Source organism: Fukomys damarensis, unplaced genomic scaffold, assembly GCF_012274545.1.
Source record: "Fukomys damarensis isolate Sample0158 unplaced genomic scaffold, DMR_v1.0_HiC HiC_scaffold_38, whole genome shotgun sequence".
In the NCBI taxonomy this organism is placed as follows: domain Eukaryota; kingdom Metazoa; phylum Chordata; class Mammalia; order Rodentia; family Bathyergidae; genus Fukomys; species Fukomys damarensis.
The window spans coordinates 2,823,851-2,841,405 of NW_022900950.1; the positions used below are offsets into that span (position 1 = coordinate 2,823,851).

The 17,555-nt window shown below is 37.1% G+C and overlaps 1 protein-coding gene across 1 annotated transcript; it reads right to left on the reverse strand.

Annotated features, from left to right (window-relative positions):
• Positions 1–1,739: 1,739 nt before the first annotated feature.
• Pgrmc2 (progesterone receptor membrane component 2) lies at positions 1,740–17,348 on the reverse strand. The gene is made up of 3 exons (XM_019206718.1): positions 17,169–17,348; positions 5,009–5,164; positions 1,740–3,026 (listed from the first exon to the last, which is right to left on the reverse strand). Exons 1-3 carry the CDS (start codon positions 17,293–17,295, stop codon positions 2,929–2,931), a joined length of 381 nt encoding a protein of 126 aa, XP_019062263.1. The 5' UTR covers positions 17,296–17,348; the 3' UTR covers positions 1,740–2,928.
• Positions 17,349–17,555: the final 207 nt, after the last annotated feature.

Here is a 17,555-nt window from a genome sequence, read left to right on the forward strand (position 1 = left end):
TAAAAGCTCCATGAGGCTATAGTGTTATGTCCACGACACATTTGCCTAGCAGGTGGCTGTGCTGCATCTAGCCATCACTCGAGGTTAAGTGGAACACCTGGATAATGAGCGATTCAACATCAACTTTTCCAGAGAACACAAGTCTCCTAGTGCTAATTCAACATATTCAATGTAGGGTCTTGGTTGTAGGTAGAGGTGGGTGAACTGTCACAGACTGCAGGTATCAGGAAGGCAGGTGGAAATACCATCAGGACAACATACAAAGACTTAGCACTGTGGTCAAGATTTAAAAACCTCATCTGTATCTGAATGTTAATGCAGAGAAACTGACAACTCTATACAATATGCTTTAACCTGGGGATATAGGCCATCATGGAGATGCTGGCAAAAAGATTAAAAAATCCATTGAAATTTGCTAAAGCCACGTATTAGATTTGACTTGAAATCTTAATTTTTAACTCACACTGCTAAGGAAGTTTAGGAAATACAAAACCAAATGTAGAGGATTAGCGAATATCTATGTACAAGTTCTACTTCAGTTGCCTAGTGAATATTAAGTAACTTAAAGTTCACTATGGCATTTCTCCAGTATGCCTGACCCTAAGAATTAGCTGAGGCACCTCTCTCAAACGAAGACTCTGGATCCACAGGTGGGAGGCCAAGAATCTACACTACAAGCACCTCAGGTGACCAGAAATAATCAGGCAAATTTGGAAAATATGGGCTAAAAGGGAACACAACAGCAACAATACTGCCAAGTCTACAGGTCCCTCACTAGTAAACAGAGGCAGACTACCTGGGAATGGAAAACATTCACTGAAATTAAGGGACCATCTACAGAACAGTTTATTTGAAGTCCAAAACACAAAATTACTCATTCTTCTTAACAGACCACATCATGTTTACCCTATGAATATTTAGGGTTTCTCTATTAACAAGTGCAGGTTTATTACTGAACTAGGCTCAAATAATTCATATATATATAATATATACACACACACACACACACACACACACACACACGTTTTCTATAGGACGTGTACTTTAACAAATTTTTAAAGAAAATACATAAAAATACAAAGCATTTCCCAACACTCTTTACGTCTCCACAACCATTCTTCAGCCAAGATTTGACCAAAGATAATTTCCCACAAAACATTACAAGATTATATAGAATGTAGTATTTTATACACTTTAGCTTATTGTTGCAGTTCAAAGTTGCCCTTTTTTGGATGGCTTTTGTATATATTATATTTATTAAAAAGAAGTCTTTTAACTGATGACTTAAATAAAATTGTTTTTGTGTGACTTGTCCTCAATCAAGAACTTACATGGTCATGATGAAATTGTATGACTGACATATCTTTTAGTAAGGATCTTTTCAACCCAAGGAAAGGTTCTTCCTGAGGGAAGGATGTAGTATTTAGCAGTACAATATCCTAGTGCCTGGAGTGCTATTACTTCTAATATGATCAGTTGGCATCAAAATATAAAGGAAAATATGTACACTTTTATATCAACTCTTACCTGAATAATCTCAGAACTAAGAATGTTCCCCCCAAAAGTGGAATTTCTTCCTAAAGTTACAATGAATGAGGTACAATCTGTACAACTTGGTTAACCAGTGCCTACTTTTCATTTCCAAGAGTTTTCCTCATCTTGATTCAAATGCACAAGCTTATTACCATACCATAATGCAGTGGCTTACAGTTTAGCGTATAAAATCCAACTCAAGCTTATTTTGATTTATTTTACATGCTTTATTAAAACAGTACTTATATTTACAGTATCTGCAGAAAGAGACCCTTCCAAGGCACTCACACACATCCAGACACACTCACACAGACATCCATACTGCAGCCCCAGGTACCCACACCTGTGAGATGTGAGTGTCAGACTCCTAGAATTAGGCAGCTGTAAGGGGTAAGAGCTGTTGATGTGATTTCCAATTTTTTTTTTTTTTTTTTTTTAAAGAGAAAGCATGGGGGAATGCATTTGGCATCACAATGCTAATTTAAGTTTGTGTATATCAACATATATGGCAGTTAACACTGAATACTCCTTTTACATTCTATATACACAGAATGACATCGAGGTTTTGTGGGTCAACAGAATATTCCAACTTCAGTCTCAATGCTGTTTGTAGTGACTTCTAAATTCATATAGGGGATTTCCCTAAAAATAATTCAAGTCTATGGAAGTGAAATAAGGCACAATTAATATTGATTTGATCTAGAGGAAGGGAAGGGATACAACTGGTTTGAAATGATCTTAGTGGGAGGAATTTCCTTGACTTCAATCCACTTGAAATCCCTTCTTTTTTCCTTTTCCCCGACAAAGCCCAAAAAGAAAAGTTTGGGAATTCACATTTTAATGTTTCAGTAGCCTAAACTACTCAAATTAATGTGCAACTCCCTCCTCCTCTGTCCAGGTGACCTCTTCAATGCTAAAATAAAAAATACAGCATGTGAAGTAGGAGTCCCTTGCTGTTTTCTGAGGAGATTTGTACACTTGAGTAGCAAATACATATCTGGTTGTCTTTGATATATTTTGGAGAAAGAAGGAGGAGAGAAGAAATGTAAGATAGGGGATGGGGAGGGGGAGGGAAAAAAAAGGAGGGGGAAGGGGGAGAGAGGCGGGGGAGTTAAAAGTAAGCTCCTGACTTTCTTGCTGTGTAAGAAATGCCTGCCTGTTCCTTTTCAGGATGATGGAGCCCCACCAGACATTACAAACAACTGCAACAAATGAGTTTGGCAGCATACATATTTTCTAGTATTCAAATCTTCATAGTGAGACTCATTTATCTTGTATACAATCTGTCAAACATTTTTTGCAGCAGGTGAATCAAACTGAAAGACACTCGACATTCTGTGAAAGGGAGTAAGAATTGCAGTTCTGAAGGCCCCTGACTTTGGTTGTTTACAAAGTTCAATCCTGTTTATTGTGATCCTTGGTATCTTCTTCATCTGTGTATTCTGAAGGTTCTTCCCCCGGTTTTAGGAGTCTGCCTACATAATCATATTTCTCTGAAAGATATATCAAAAGAAAATCAGCAGTCAAAGTTGTTTCACTATCCCATTATAAAGAGGGAAGGCAGGCACTTGGCTCTTTTAAAAACACACAGAATAAGCTAAATTTCTCTTAATGCTTCACGTGGGCTGGTCTTTTTACATGCAAAGCTTCAGCAAAGGAAACAGTTTTAGGGAACATACAAAGCCTGGGAATTATTTTTTGGAAGAGTGTTCTGTATCAGTGGCTCTTTACTGGACTCTGCAACAGAATCACTTGAAGAGCTTTTTACACTTGATCTTAGCCAAAAGGCCGAGAAGCGATTTGAAGAGCTTTTTAAAAAATATACATGGGATCCATCTCAGAGCTATCCAGCCCGGGCTTTTAGGTTAGGTCTGGAGACCCATGAAGTTGGTCTAATGTACACTGTGAATCTCGGAACCGTTCTTTAATTTGCAATAGCCCAAAATATTATAATTGAAGAAATGAGATGGCAATGTAGGAAATTTCTAACAGCTTTTAAAATATATTAGATTTTGCATGGAAGTGGAATGAAAAAAATCTAGGGCTAACATTTTGGAGACCATGAAAAAAGAAAAGAAAATGGCGATTTTCTTGGAGATCAAAGATGTAGAAGAGTGTATGAGGGAGAGAATGGCATGGTAAGCAGATCCAACTGAGACATCTTTAGGAAACATGAATGGTAGTGGTACTCATGAAAGTAACTTAAATGAAGAAATAACAATTTGTTTGTAGTGGTCACCCCGAGATAACATGGCTGAGCATGGCGTCTATCACATTGTTCTTCCTCTTTCAAACTCTCTTTTGCTTGTTTTTATGTGAGTGGATATTTAAATTAGTTTTGTATGTAGGCAACACATGTTTATTTCTTGGTCAGGAATGGAAACCTAAATTTAATTCACTTATCCTAGGTTAAGTGAATCAGCTGTCAAGAGGATGAGATAAAAAACCACTTTATGTAACAGAACCAGTACAAGTACCAAGAAGCCAAAGTAGCTGTTCTGAGGGATCCAGGGATTACATAAATAGGTAATAGAGTCACACAGGTAGTAAATCCAGTGTCATGATAGTATAATCAGGGGAAGAATATTTCTTACTGTTTGAAAGTAAGAACAATAAAGTAATTTTGGAATATATTTCGTTTCAGTATCAACATCACTGATCAACTGTTCTTTCTGATGGTACTGGGATCAGACTCAGTGGCACGAGATGTACATTAAACTACCCCAGCAATTCAGGTTGGTTTTGAGACAGAGTCTTATGGTATAGTTCAGGCTGGCCTTGAAGTCACTATGTAGCCCAGGCTGGCCTTGAATTTGCAGCGATCCTCCTGCCTCAGCCTCGCTAGTGCTAGGATTAGGCTGGGGACTTGGCTCAGTCGTAATGCTGCCTGCCTCACAAGTTCAAGGGCTGAGTTTGATACCTGGTACCAAAAAAAAGAAAAAGTGTTCACCAAGTGCTGGGATTACAGGTGTATTGCCACCATACCCGGCTACCAACTCAGTTTTCAATACATCCATAATTTAAAAAACAAAAAATGGGGGCCTGGGATTTAGCTCAGTGGCAGTGTGCCTGCCTCGCAAGCATAAGGTCCTCAGTTTGACCCCTGTACCAAAAAAAAGAAAGAAAAAATAACACCTTAACAGGTATTAACAGGTATTAAAAGACCAAAAGTATCACAATTTTGCAGACTTACAGTTTAAAACAAGTTTTACAGGGGCCGGGGATTTAGCTCAGTGGTTCTGTCACCTGCCTTGCAAACACAAGGGCCCAAGTTCAATCCCCGGTACCAAAAAACAAAACAAAACAAAACAAAACAAGTTTTACATATTTGCAAAATAATATGAACAATCATATTAATATTTTGCTGTTTAAAATATCTATATAATAGCAGTAAAAGCATATGACGTCCTTAAGCAGGTGAAATACACGTTCTGTGAATCTATATTTTCCCAAGAATTTAACAAAATGTAAGTACCTTTAAACTGCATTTCCCATTCTCGAACACTCTCCATCTGTACTGCATTCAAATCTGAGAGGTCATCATATTCATCTCTAAGTGCATCCTTATCTAGGCAAAATGTTGCTAGTCCTCTGGAAGCATCTCTACCAGCAAATATCCCATATGGCCCCGCTGAAAAATGAAAAGAAATCATTTAGATTGCCTAACAATATTTTGGGATGTCCAAATTATTATAGAATGTACTCACTATAAATGCTATTTGATAGAAAGCCTTAATTAAAAAATTTGCATAGCTATAGGCAAGAAAATGAAAAACTTGTTAGAAATCTTTGACCACAGTTAAGCTTTTCACTGGAATCTTAAATCTTAAATTTCAACCACTTTAGATATCCCAGAACCTGTATTCAAAATAAAGACCATGAGGTAGTTAGGGCAAAGAGGAAACTCAATAAATTTGGCTTAGATGCCTGTTTGCTTACAATGAAAAGATGCTTTACCAATTGTTATTAATTAATAGTGGCACCCAAAACTAACAGACTACTCACTAGGTATGTGCTACATACAGACTCAGGCAAGATGTGAGACTACATTTTTTTCTCCTACTTTCCGTAGGTTATAACTATGACAACAGCGACTGTATCATATTTGCGGCGCAGTACTAGGTTCAATGCCAATGTGTTCACATGTTTAACAAAGCTTTCCCAAAGGCTGGTCAAACATGTGACCTGTTCTAAAAACATCAATGCCATCAGAACACTGTAACATACACATACGATTGTCATTAAGGAAAATGCAATTGTCATGACTATTGGAAAACAGAAGTAAGCTGTAAGAATAGTCCTGGATTAACAAATTAAATAATGACTGACATTTCATCCAGAAAATTAGGCACTGCCCTCTGTGGGGAGGAATGGCATGGCTGATGTGTTGAGGGAAGCAAAACATTCCTAAAGTCTGTCCTTGCGAGCTGCTGTCTCATTCACTTGCATCCTCAATGCCTAAGTACAGTGCCTCAGGTGAAGAACGCAGTAAGTTTCTTCCAAATAAATCACCTGAAGTTCCAAACAAGGAGAAACAAGATTCTGACCCTTAAACAAATTCACTCACAGAAGCAAAACCTCCACCCAAATGTATGACTAAAAAGACACTTCAGTTGTTTAAAACAGATGGCTATATCAACAAAATGAAGCAACCAATTTTCTATGTCAAGAATTTTGGTTAAAAATAGTGCATTCATTTAATAAAATACTATCAGAATGAGGTAATTCTGCATGTACTGACAATAAAAGTACAGGATTTATTAACTGAAACAAAGTAATCAGAATAGTACTATTTACCTTGAATTGAAAAAAATATACACATATATTTAATGTTGTATATTCAAGAAAAACATCGGAAAGAATAAAATCAAGTATCTAACGGTGGCAACATTTCTGGGGAATGGAAAATTTTTCTTTACATAATTGGTAAGACTTAGCTATCGGAAAATGATTTTTATAATAAAATCTTTTAAGAGTTAACTCTGTTTTCCTCTTTTGCTTCAGAGTAAACCACAGAAATTTTGTTTCAAGTGTTTTTCAAAGATCTGAGTTCTAATAAATGAGATTTCCAAAATAGGTAATTTTATGAAAGAAAATTTCTCTTCTGAGTCTGTAAGACAGCTATAATGACAAAGATCATCCAGAGAAAACAGTCTTAAAACCAGTTACTGGATTTACTATAATGAACAAGACAGTGGTCAATAAAAAGGGTTTTAGAATAAAGTATTTTCTAGTAAATAAACAAGTAGAAAAACAATAATGAAAAAAAATCTGTGAACACTATACAAACTCTCTCACTCTCTCTTTTTTTTTTTTGGTACTGGAGATTGAACTCAGGACCTTGTGTTTGTGAAGCAGGCAGCAGAACCACTGAGCCAAATTCCTGGCCCAAAAGGGAATCTTTCTTTGGGGGGGGGGGTACTAGGGATCGAACTCAGGATCTTGTGTTTAGGAGATAGGCTGCATCACTGATCTAAATACCTGGTCCCTATACACAGTCTCTTAAGGCTGACCAGAACAATGCCTATAAAGTTAGAAACAGTAAAGAGAGAAAAACACAAAGGGAAAAAAACTGATAACAGCCATAACAACTTATAAATGCAAAATGATAGTTTTTTTTTTTTAAGGCATGGTTTTGTTATGTAGTCCAGGCTGATCTCAAACTCAAGATTTTCCCTCATTAGCCTCCAAATGCTGGGATTACAGGAAATTATATGCCAACCACAACCATACCTGGAATCAACTAGCTTCTGTATTTTAAAGAATATTCCAGCAATCTCATTTTTCTCTTACTGAGAGTTTCACAAAGTAGAAGAGACAGATTTTTGCCTTCTTCCCTACTGGCCTACGAAAAAAATGAGTCAAGACATTCAGTAATTTACCTCAATTTAATAACAAAGAAGTGGAAGTACTACCCCAGGCACTTATCTTAAGACACAAGAGGACCCACAAACCCAAAGATGGAATGACAACTCTGGAAACTGGAGCATTTTGTTAATTACCAAATTTCAGGGGAATGGAATTTTCGAATACTCGTTAAATTAAAATGGAATAAAATTAACAAAACCAGCGTTTCTTGGCATTGTTACATTACATGCTTCCGTGGCTTGCAAATGTTAACCTAAATAAACCATAAAACACATTCAAGTGACACAAAGAAGAGGAAAAAAAAATGATCATGGCAAAAACAGCAAACAGCACCACAAAAATTAAATTAATAGAAAATAAAAAGTTATCAGAAAACCCTAATTTTTTGAGTATATAAACATATACTGTATTCTCTAGTATTAAATTTCTCTGCCAGCTTCCCTAAGGAAAACTAAACTTTGAATAAATATAGAAACAAAACTTCATACATGTTCTCTTTTGTTGGTTTTAGATAGCTTAGAGAAACCTGAGCCAACAATTAATAATCCAAGCCATATTCTACACAAAATGTTTTGTTAACTCTTGAACAGAAAAGAATGAATATTCCCCTTCACCATAAAACTCTATTAAGCTGCTCTCTCTGTGTGTTTAGAATTTTCCTCCAGAAGCATTTAACTTCTGAAAAGGTCTTTTTGGTACTTTGCTTTGCTTTCTCTGCTGTAAGATCATTAAAGAATTTAACAATAAAATTAAGAACTACAGTTAGAATTGGATAGGTTGCTCCGAAAAGGGAGGATCTGCAGTCTAATAAAGGGATATTCCCCTAAATTCATAATACAACCAGAAGCTTATCAGAGAAATAAGCAATTTCTCCCCAGTGGGCTATCCTCTTTTGTAACAAACCCCAATTCAAATATTTTGATAAATACACTTAACTATCTACCTAACAAAGGCCTGACTTAACAATTCTCTGTCTTTATAAAGCCATACTTCAAATTCCAACCTTTTGCTGGGACTAGTGATAGGTGGTGGTTCTGGGCAGTAACCGCCAAGCACACCTCCTAAGCTCCCAAGCAGCCATGTGACCATAAGGAGAAAAAAACTCATACTCCAGGGCACTACAAGGGGTCATCAAAATATATGGTGAAAGCTTAAATTTAAAAAATTTATTACAGTAGAAGATACTCTGCCACAAATTCTAAAAAATCCTCCACCTCACTCCAAACATGTATCTCATTGTTCTGCCGCTTCCTAAAGCAGTTCTGGAAGTCCTCTTTTATAAGCGTCTTCAGGAGGTGAGAAAAAACCTATGGTGAATGCTGGTGCCGAATGACACCCAGTGGAAAGCCAGGCTCACAACAATATTACAGTGTATCCTTGCCCACCTTACTCGCTAGATCTGGCACCTGGTCTTCCCCAAAATCAAAATGACCACGAAAGATAAACATTTTGAATCCATTCAAGTTATCAAGGCAGTTAAGACCATACAACTAAAAACATCAAAGAGGACTTTCAGAACAGCTTCGGAGAGTGGCAAGAATGATGGGATAAGTGTGTTCAAAGAGAGGAAGTTTTTTTTTGTTTTTTTTTTTTTTTGAGGGTTGGTTCAGGACAACGTGTCTATTACTATAGTAAAATTTAAACTTTCAGCCTATTTTTCAATCATACCTCGTATGTGGTATTGCAGTGATTTTTGGATAAAGTGCTCAATAATTTACATGAGATACTCAACATTTTAGCATAAAATATGCCTTAATATGCCACATAATATAACTTTGTCCAACTGTAGGCTAATCTATGTTCTGAACATATCTAAGGGATTGTGGACTAAGTTGAGGTGTTCAGTAAACTGGATACATTAAATGCATTTTCAACCTAATGATATTTTTTCAGATAGCAATCCCAACATAAGATGAGGAACATCTACAATCTAATAATTAAGGGAATTAAATACTATTGCTTTATCAGACTAAAATACAATGCTGATAGAAAAAAGGCAGTTTCAAGAAAGTTCCTGCTACAAAAATGAACATTATCCAGTGAAAGCAGATTCTCTTAAGTATATACACATAGCAAATATTCCAGGTCATCATTTTAAAGATGAATTTTATTTAAAATAGTTAAATAAACCAAAATGACATCATTATTGTTAGAATAAGAATTTCACCATTAGCTTTTACAGTCAACCTAAATTTCAAAATTTAAAAAGAAAAGAAAAATCAATAAACTTAGTTACTAACTGCATCCTAAAACTACTTACTTAATTACAATCACAGAGAATGGGCTGGACATACTCTTGAAGTGGCAAAAATATATGGCCATGAGAAAGCAGTACTTTTTACTAATTTAATGAAAATAAAACACCAAGAAGTAAATAAAATGTATAATAATGGATAATTCTGTAATTATTATGATTAGAGGAAAAATATTCCTTGAAAGAAAAGCTTATAGAAAGTAAAGATATTCTGCAATGAATATTTTAGTTATTTCCATGATTTAAAAACCAAAGCTCTAGAAGACATATACAAATAATTTGTAAAGAAACATAAGTAGCTCAAAGTTGTTGAAAAAAATGCCCAATCTCACTTAGAAAAAGAGAAATGTAAAATAAAACATTCTGAGTTGTTATTTTAAACTCATATCCTGACAAAGACCAAGAAGTTTAATATTACATTTTTGCCAAGAAGGAAAATAGGCATTTTCATGAAGATATACTTGTCCAAACTCCAAAGGAGGAAATTAGAAATAAGTACTCAAATTAAAAATGTCCATATTACCAGCCTCAGTAATTTTAACTTCTTGGATTTTAGAAGTATAATTTTACTCACATGTGTAAATTACACGTATATGAATATTACATACAGCACTGTGTAATAAGAAATTAGAAGCAACTTAAATATTCATTAACAGTAGACTATGAGCTGTCTACATAGATATGAAAGGCTCTCAAGACATTAAAATATTGCTAAAGGAATGTCTAATACACTGTAATTAATGGATGGAATAAGGTTCATATCTGTGTATTTGTAGTTTCACAGAATAGCTTTTGAACAATACTCAGACAATTCTCTTGCCTTTGAGGAGCTGAACATGGTGGCCAGGGTGGCTGTGGGAAGGAGATTCATTATTTGCTGTATATATACAGCAAATTTAATATTCTTTTCTATTTTAACCAGGGGTGGTGGTGCGTTCCTATAATTCCAGCACCCAGAAGGCAGGAGGATCACAGCAAGTTCGAGGCCAACCTCGGCTACACAGTGAGTTCAAGGTCAGCCTGAACTGCATAGTGAGATCCTGATTCAAAAAACAAACAAAAATTTTCTACCCTGAGCACCTAACAGAAATCAGTTTTAAACTTACATGAGACTTCATTTTGAAACATACCCCAACTACACTATAAAAACACTTGTACACCTAGTGCTCTTGGAATATTACAGTAAATAATGCAAGAAGCAAAAAACGTAGCAACTGAAGATAAATTCACAAGAAAATTTATAAAATACATGAAGAAACAAACCACCATGGAGTCAGCATACACAGAAAGAACTGGTATCCCAAGAATAAAAGACACAGATTAAAGAACTATAGTAAATTTCCTCAAAATTATAAAGAAATTAAGAAATGGAACATAAGAAGGAAAGATTAACAGATACTATAAAATAGAATAGAATGAAAAGCTATCCAGAGGGTTGGGCGGCGTAGTGCATGTTTGTAATCCCAGCTACTGAGAATAGAGTAAAATGCTATCCAGACCCAGGCATGCAGGCCTGTAATCCCAGCACTGGAACAGCTAAGACAGGAGGCTCGCCATGAGCTTGATTACATAATGAGTTCAATACCAGCATGTACTACACAGGACTAGGCTGTGGTTGTCTATGCCTGTGATCCCAGTTACTAAGGAGGCTGAGGCAGGAGGACCTCAGAGTTCAAGGTCAGGCTGAGATATAGTGAGTTGAAGGCCAGTGTGAACTGTATTGTGAGACCCTGTCTCAAACAAACAAACAAACAAAATAAATAAATAAAATAAAAATGCATTTGATACACCAACTTACTGAACAGTATAGCTTAGCAACAGAGTATCAGATGTTTATGTGACCAGGTGGTTGACAGGAGTTGTAGCTTGCTGCCTCTGTGCCCAGTATTGATGAGTATTGTACTGCACGTCACTAGCCCAGGAAGATATCAAAGGTCTAGATTTGAAGTACAGTTTCTTCTGAATGTGTATTGCAAGGCTAAAAAATTGTAAGTCGAACTTACGGTAAAGATTAGCCACAAAATAAAATGGTAGAAATAAATGTAAATGTAGCTGTAATCACAAAATATACAAACTGACTTAGGCATTAAAAGAAAAAGTGCTGGTATGAGATTTAATGAAGCAACACTATTATGTTAATAACAAAAAACATAACATATACTCCTGAGTTAAATAAATAAGTCACACGTGTAAATACCGAATAGTTTCTCTGGTGTGAATAAACTGTAATAGTACATAAGATCCTAATGAGATAATTGACCATGTTAAATAGGAAGAAAAGGGCTAAAGGTGTAGGGAAAGTGGGAAGGGTAGGGGAAAGGTAATAAGGGAAAAGAAAAAAATATGACAAAATGAAAAAATGGAAATAAAGTGTAAATGGGGAGAGGAGGAGAGGGTGAAGGGAGGGTAGGGACAAGGGGAAAAAATGAGAACCAAGACCTGTCAGGTAAAGGTACAAGATCCCAATGATGTATGTAACTGTACTGTATACCTAAAATGTACTAATAAACTCAATAAAAGAAAAAAAAGACAAGTTGGTTGAAAATAAAGGGCTAGAATAAAAAGTACTGAGCTATTATTAAAGGCTGAAGTAAAATCTGAAAGTCCATACTGATGTTTCTAGTCTTTTCTTGGGGGGCGTACCGGGGATCGAACTTAAGTCCTTGTGCTTGCGAGGTAGGTGACAGAACAACTGAGCTAAATCCTCGGCCAATAAAGATGTTTCTAACACAATCAGTTCTAGATCTAGAATTAGATGGCTTCAATTTAATTTTTTCAGTATAGTTATATACAAGCACAGTAATAATCTGACTTGAGGACATTCTCACGCTCAATCTTCACTGTTGGTGGCTTCAGGTTTTTGTTTTCTGGTTTTTTTTTTGGTACTGGGAATCGAACTTAGGTCCTTGCAAGGCAGGCCACCGAACCACTGAGCTAAATCCCCGGCCCTAAGGTTTTTGTTTAAATGTCAACCTGTTTTGCTTTTTTTTTGACACTCTAATATAAATAAGTTTTTTTGTTAAGTACTTAATCTAAATAAAGTCCCTTTGCTGGACATGGTGGCACATGTATCCTAGAGCTTAGGAGGCAGAGGCAGAAGGATCCAGCAAAGAGATCAAGGCCAGCCTAGTCTACAGTGTGTCAAAAACCAAAATAAATAAAGTCCCTTGTTATCTTCTGTTATGTATCCTATTAATTTTCTTGATACCATACTGGCAGATTATAATTAGGTAATTACATATTGAAATGCTTGCTTACTGTTTTCTTCAATATGTAAACAAATTAACTCCATGAAGGTAGGTATGTGTGTGTTTTGAAGATGCAGTTAACTCAATTTCTCACTAAGCTTGTACTATAATGAAATCCAGGGAATTACTTCTTAGTGTTTAAAAATGGAGCTGAAACGCTATATACTTTCACTTAAGATCTGAGGACAAGATAGGGGTTCTAAAAGATTGCAAGAGTTATTGGCGATATATGCCATGGATATACAAAGGGATTATTGAAAGAATTTGAATAGTTAATTCCCGATGTTACTAAATTTACACTGTTCTACCCTGAGGAACATCTTCTGGTCTCATACTTATTTTAAGGTATACCTTTGTAATTTGCTTTAGTAATTAACACAAATACATTAAAAACATGGGATGATGTTGAACTCAGAAGGGCCAACCACTAGGTACTACAGTAACAACTAGTAGAAATTAGAGCAAAATATCCAAATTCTTCAGAAAACTCAGCCAAGTCCTTTCTCTTATAGCCTTTGGTCCAAACAAAGACCTACTTGGCTTCAAAGCAAGAAGCCAGGCTGATAGCTTAGCTGGGCAGTGCCAACTTCAGGATACCCACGAAGTAGACAAGGCTGTGTCCAGTTTTCATGTTGCAACTATTGCTTCAACTACAATTTGGCAAACTCAAGTATTACATAAAAATTCACATAATGATGATAAAGTTTAAAAAGGAAGAAAAACAGGTACAAAGCTCCTTTCCCCAAACCCCTAAATATTAGGCATCTCCTCTTATGTGTTTCTTTTTTCTTTTCAGCAGAATTCAAGTTAGATATAGCTTTGTTTGTTATATGATGAAGAACACTCTGCAAGAAGAAAAAAGCATATTCTAAGTTTCAGGGGCATAATGTAATCTACTTAAAACGCCAAGTGTATAACTTTGTATTGGCAGAGTGATAGCTAATCAAATTACTTAAAAATTATACTATTAAAGACTTCAAAATCTATTATGAACCTCCAAATATGGGAAATCAAATAGATTATATGACCACGGCAAAGGATGACCTGTAAACCAGTGAGACCTGGGTTTGGTTTCTAGTATTGCTACTTACTAAATGCGGCTTTGGGCAAGACCTCGCTGAGTTTCAATTTTCACAGATATAAAATGATAATATTACTTATCTTGTAGAACTGTTTTGAGATGATAAGCTCAAGAAATGGAGCTTCCTTTTCCTACTACTGACATCTAGAATCAATGCTGTTCAATAGAACTCTTCAAGAAGATGCAAACACACGACTCTATAAAGTGCGCTATCTAATGTGGCAGCCATGTGGCTGAGCACTTGCTGTATAACTTGTCTCACCAAAGAGCTCCATTTTTAATTATATTAACTTTAATATAATTAGCCTCTTTAGGCTATCATGTTGGATAAAGCCATGAAAGTATGTTTCTTTGAAGTTTTCATCCCTAGGGGAGCCAAGAGGGGGTATAAAGAAAAACAATAGCAGATTCTTTACTAGTGTATCTCAGAATGCAGTTTAATAGATACTGTAGATAAGCTTTGTGGTCAAACATATCTAGACCATTTATCAGACCTAACTGTGCCTAAACCTCAGATTTCTTATTTATAGTGCAGGAATACTTAACACCTTCACTGAGGAATTATGAAGATAACAAATTACTTGCTCTGATATAGTATGTGCTTAACTAATCTTGTTTCCATTCCCCCACCTTCATTGTTTCTGACATGACCACACTTTCTTCACATGCTGGCCAAAGGCCTGACTTGTTACTAAATTTAATACTGACAAATGTAGTTCAACAGTTGGCACTAACTACATTTGTCAATATGAAATTTTAAGCTAATCTTTAAAAAGACTAAGTTTAAAGATATATGACTAAAAGAAAACACATTGGACATTCTGGAAATCTCAATTTTTAATCCTAAAATTATGATGTCAATAATGGGAACAGATATTGGCTAGGCAGAGAAACGAGGTTTTCCAGCTTTGTTAGCTCATTCTTTCACATTACTAAGATTCTCAGATAAGGATTAGTACTTCTGAATTACTCTGCTACAAAATTTACTTGAGGATGAAAATGAAAATCAAAATTAATTTATGCATTTTTGGACCCAGAAATTTGGCTTTGGGACTTCTGGGAATGCTACACTTTCGATTAATGTAAATACCAATAAGCCCTTAATATGACCTGGCTTTAAGTTTTGTTTCAATAGTAAAATATACGAAATATCACTATTAAGTTGTTGGTCAATATCTAGAATAAAATAACTGAGTATCACCTTTAGGCTGTTCATGAGACTGTGGGAACCGGCGGGAAGCTAATATAAAGCAGATTTCTCCATCATCATCTGAGAGTTCCCCTCAATGCTCAGGCCACACAACAGAAATCTACATTATACCTACTGCTCTTAATTTCTGTGACTGAACACTAATCACTGGAGGCAGCTAAACTGTGTCCGCGACTCTTTCCTAGCTATTTTCAGATAGTGCACCAAGGCATAATGTATGAAGACTAAAACAATTATTTAACTCATACTTTACTTCACTGTCAGTTTTGACCAGGGGCTTAACAGGGGATTTTAATTTTAGCCAAGTAAGTTCTGTATTAAAAACTTAACCCGTTACATAATTTCTGAGCACTGAACACAAATACCAATGGGGAAAAAGTTTAACTAGGTACAATATACTGTGTAAATCCTTGATTTAAAAAACTTGGCCTATTTAAATACTTTTACTTTGGCCTTATCCTCTTGTTCCACATGCTCTTAAGTAAATAACAAAAAACAGCATTAACCATTTCATCAGATATAATAAGAGAGGCATATGGTGTTTGTATTATACAACCAAGGACAAATACCTTAATAAGTCATCTATAACTTGGTTGTATCCAACATCCACACACACACAGAGAAACAGAAACAACTAAGAAATAAATGGATCAACTCCAAAAATCTCCAATGTCTTATCTCTTTCAATCAACAAACCAAAGTACTTAAGATACCAACCAACCACCATACACCAAAATCAGAAGGACATTATTTCCGAGTGTCAATTAATCTCATGCACTAATAGATTAAAACAAGAAGGAAACTACCTTGTTTCCAGACTGTCAACTCCCTTAACTTCTAAGATGTGGATGTACTCTTTCCAGTGAAAGGTCAGTTTAGGTGTTGAAACTTACTATTTATTCTTACTGTAGATGTTTTATAAAAGTTTAGTATTTACTTGCATAATCAGAAACCACAACTGTGTTCAATTTTATGGGACACCAACAGGTTCCATCAGTCTGAAGTTCATTTGCATAATCAAAATTGTATGCTACAACCACACTTGTGAAAGAAGGGCTAGTAACCCAAATAACCTAGCTAGACAGTCGTTTGAAAGCAAAGTTCTGAAAATCTTCAACTTGCAGAACTGGTGCACAAGGGGGTCTGAATTTATAGCTTTTCTAAATTTTTCTCCTCAGTTCTGCTAGGTGAACATACAATAAATGAACCACTATCTCCGCGTATCTGAATACCTGTCTTCCCATTGGGTAAAAAAAGAAAAAGAAAAAAAGCAAACCAGACATACACGACTGCTGGGTACATAAGCTCCACCTCCAACACCCAGGAACACTCTTGCCAGTCTTTAATAAGATCTGCATTCTGATCTGTCCTCATCCCACATACAGTGTTAATCTTGGAAAGCATCTCAGAACCAAAACTGGTTTAGAGAGAGTCGGAGGTGTTGCTTATACACCAGGAGTCCAGACTGGAGGGGCGGGACCTGGAACTTAAGTGTCCCTGAACGTGGCTTTAGGAGTAGTAGTGAGAGGAAAACGGAGATTAGCGGCAGAGAAGAGTAAAGAAAAAAGGCTGTGCGTTACAAGGCCTAAAACTTCAGGTCTTAACTTTAAATCTCCCTCCTGCCCCTATCCATCCCAGCAGTCAGAAAGCTCAGGAAAGGTTGAGGGTCAGCGTGACCGGCGACAACTCTAAAAATTCTTAAAAATGTCAGCCCAAGAAAAAAAATGCAAGGAGGAACGCGACTGGACGAAGCTCCCTGCTGGAAGCGTCCCAGGGACCCCGACTTCTGGGGGCCAGAGTCGGGGACGCCCGTGGAGGAGGTGCGTGCGGGGCCGGCTGTCCAGGTGCTGCAGCCAGGGCGCGGGGTCCGGACCACTGGAGAACTGGGCCAAGCCACCTGGTGCCCAGGGCCTCCCCGCCAGGAGGGTCGTGCTTGGGGCGCAGGGCCTCCCTTCCCCGCCAACTCCTACTCACCGGGGCCGTAGAACTTGCTGCCTTTGGTCACGTCGAAGACTTTCCCATTGACCGCCAGCAGGATGCGCGGGGTGCGGGACCCGTCGTACTGGCGTAGCTGTTCCAAGCTGAAGTCCCGCTTTTTCATGCGTGGCAGGGACGCCGCGGGGCTCTCCTCGCCCGCTCCCGCTCCCGCGCCCAGACCCCCAACTCCTACTCACCGGGGCCGTAGAACTTGCTGCCTTTGGTCACGTCGAAGACTTTCCCATTGACCGCCAGCAGGATGCGCGGGGTGCGGGACCCGTCGTACTGGCGTAGCTGTTCCAAGCTGAAGTCCCGCTTTTTCATGCGTGGCAGGGACGCCGCGGGGCTCTCCTCGCCCGCTCCCGCTCCCGCGCCCAGACCCCC

Coding starts and splice junctions, on each gene's coding strand:
- Pgrmc2 (XM_019206718.1), bottom strand. CDS start 17,295: ATGAAAAAGCGGGACTTCAGCTTGGAACAGCTACGCCAGTACGACGGG. Junction 5,165..17,168: donor CAGCAAGTTCTACGGCCCCG/GTGAGTAGGAGT, acceptor TTCATTTTTCAG/CGGGGCCATATGGGATATTT. Junction 3,027..5,008: donor ATGGGAAATGCAGTTTAAAG/GTACTTACATTT, acceptor TATATCTTTCAG/AGAAATATGATTATGTAGGC.